This window comes from Cebus imitator, unplaced genomic scaffold (assembly GCF_001604975.1).
Source record: "Cebus imitator isolate Cc_AM_T3 unplaced genomic scaffold, Cebus_imitator-1.0 Scaffold85, whole genome shotgun sequence".
In the NCBI taxonomy this organism is placed as follows: Eukaryota; Metazoa; Chordata; class Mammalia; order Primates; family Cebidae; genus Cebus; species Cebus imitator.
Window position 1 is genome coordinate 781,282 of NW_016107400.1, and position 2,598 is coordinate 783,879.

The following is a 2,598-nucleotide window of genomic DNA, read 5'->3' on the forward strand; positions in this document are numbered from 1 at the left end:
AATATGAAAATTAGCCAGGCATGGTGGAGAGCACCTGTAATCATAGATACTCAGGAGGCTGAGGCAGGAGAATTACTTGAACCCAGGAGGCAGAGGTTGCAGTGAGATGAGATTTCGCCACTGCACTCCAGTCTAGGTGACAGAGCGAGATCTCTGTCTCAAAAACAAAAACAAAACACCACAATCTCCCCTGCTCCCAACCTTGAGAGTCATCAGATGTGTATGGTTTAAATCTAAAAATCTGGATGAGATCACCTAGGGAGTAAGTGTAGAGAGAAAAGAGTCTAGGACTGAACCTTTGGGTACTTCAACATTAAGAGGTCAGGGAGGGAGAGGAAGAATCAGCGAAGTAATCAGAAAAAGAGCCAGTAGTGCAAAATAAAGAAAACCAGGGGAATATAGTGTCCTGGAAGACAAGAAAGAGTAAGCAGGAGAGTGGATTAACTGTGTTAGATGTTGGTAGATGAGGCCTGAGAATCAACCATTGGATTTAACAATATGGAGGTCATTGATGATCGTGACAAAAGTAGTTTTGGTAGTGTATTAAGTATTTTTAGAAGGTACCAATTAATATTAATAGAAAATACTAATATTTTGGTATTAAAATTGTTTTTACTTTGCAGGTGAGCCAATGGTAGCAGCAGATGAAGGAGTTTGGGATAATTATTGTGTAAAAAAACAACTTCTTCACTCTTGGTAAGTTTGTATGAACATAAAGTGAAAGACCTTTAGAGTTATAATTGATAATATTAAGGTGAAAATTTTTTCTATTATTTTTGTCACTCTACAGTGGAAAAATTGTCAAGTATATGAAAGGTGTAGTATTCAGTTATTAGGAATAGCTTCTGTCATTTTATAGTCCATAGTCCGTTTTGTGTTTTAGATCTAGCAGTGTTAAGTTATAAGAAAAATTAGTCTTCTCAGGGGGAAGGGAAAGGGGAAATTTTGCTGAAATAGTAGAACATGCATGATGGAGAAAATCAAATGATATTATAAAAATAAGCTCAATTTTGCTGGAATATAAATCAGGCATCCACCTTATCAGCGAAAGAGTTGAAATTATAATACAAAGCATGACATTTGGGCCAGGCGTGGTGGCTCACGCTTGTAATTGCAGCACTTTGGGAGGCCAAGGCAGGTGGATCACCTGAGGTCAGGAGTTCGAGACCAGCCTGGCCAACATGGAGAAATCCTGTCTCTACTAAAATATAAAAATTAGCTGAGTGTGATGGTGGGCACCTGTAATCCTAGCTACTCGAGAGGCTGAGGCAGGAGAATTGCTTGAACCTGGGAGGTGGAGGTTGCAGTGAGCTGAGGTCTCACCATGCACTCCAGCCTGGGCAACAAGAATTAAACTCCATCTTAAAAAAAAAAAAAAAAAAAAGTGTGACATTTCTATTTATAATAGCCTTGTCTCATAAAATATCACACCAACATCATTAAAGAACAAAGTACCCTACATAGCTAAAGATTGTTGGGGGAAAAAGTTAAGAGTGGGTTAGGTAGGCTTTACTCACTCTCTAATCTTTTTCTTTAGCACAGTGATTGCCACCAACATTCTCCTGGTTGATGAAATTATGCGAGCTGGGATGTCTTCTCTCAAAGGGTGATTGAATTCAAAATCAACTCTTTGAGAAGATGAAATTTAGTGCCCTTTATATCTGACTACTTTTGTGTAACCTGAACCATTCTGAATTTCTGCACAATAAATGCAAGTTGATATCTTTCGGGTCTTAACAGTCTCAAAAATATTTCATCAAGGTATAAAGAACACAAGAAATACATTTACAGTAAAGGAATAATAATTAAAATATTTCCCCAAGAGTCCTAACTCCCCACATATATGTTATATGCTATTGCAGTTTTTATAACGTAGGATATTTATGATTTTTAGACCTTTTGGCAAGTTTTAATTAACAACATAGAGTTTTAGTGCACCCAAGTAAATTTCCAATTTATCAGAGGGTATAAATGTAGTAGGACAAAAATGTTTCATTTTCTCTCAAAATTCTTTCAGTGACTTCTTGCTGCCACTCTTTCCTCTTATAAATATGGAATATAGCTTCGGATTGCATTGTTTATAGTATCTGACTCAATTTATTTTGTATATCATCTATTATATTTTGCCTGACTTTTTTGTATATATGATCAACAACTTATGCTACTGTGCTAGCTTTGGTAGCTCTCTGACTAGATGGTGAGATGGAACAGGTCTCATCTGGAAAGATGAGATTTGTTGAAACCAATAGTGGGAAATAATTGTTTTTTGGCTTAGAATGCAACTGTTCAGTGTAAATATTATAGCAATATCTTTCTGGTTTGAAACTCTAGAATTAATCTATTATGCTTTTTATTGTTAATCAGAGTTCTTTTGGTTTTCTTTCCATGGATGCTAGTTGATAAGAGACTGAAATATAGCAGGTGCATTAATGGAACTTGGGCCTGTTTGCGCATATAGAAGGTTCCTTTAACCATTTAATACCTTAGTTGAGAACCTATGATTTTATGGTCTGTTTTTTTCACTTAATATACTGTCAACATGTTTCTAAGTCAGTATTCAGACTTCTTTTTTTTTGAGACAGAGTCTCACTGTCACCC

At 36.2% G+C, this 2,598-nt stretch overlaps 1 protein-coding gene across 1 annotated transcript in view; it reads left to right on the plus strand.

Annotated features, from left to right (window-relative positions):
* The window catches only part of CCT6B (chaperonin containing TCP1 subunit 6B), a 39,489-nt gene extending 37,752 nt beyond the window's left edge, over positions 1–1,737 (plus strand). Inside the window, exons 12-13 of the mRNA XM_017534175.2 lie at positions 624–696; positions 1,538–1,737. Of these exons, the coding sequence (XP_017389664.1) occupies positions 624–696; positions 1,538–1,610 (146 nt within the window). The 3' untranslated portion in view covers positions 1,611–1,737. The remainder of the gene's footprint in view (positions 1–623; positions 697–1,537) is intronic.
* The last annotated feature ends 861 nt before the right edge of the window (positions 1,738–2,598 follow it).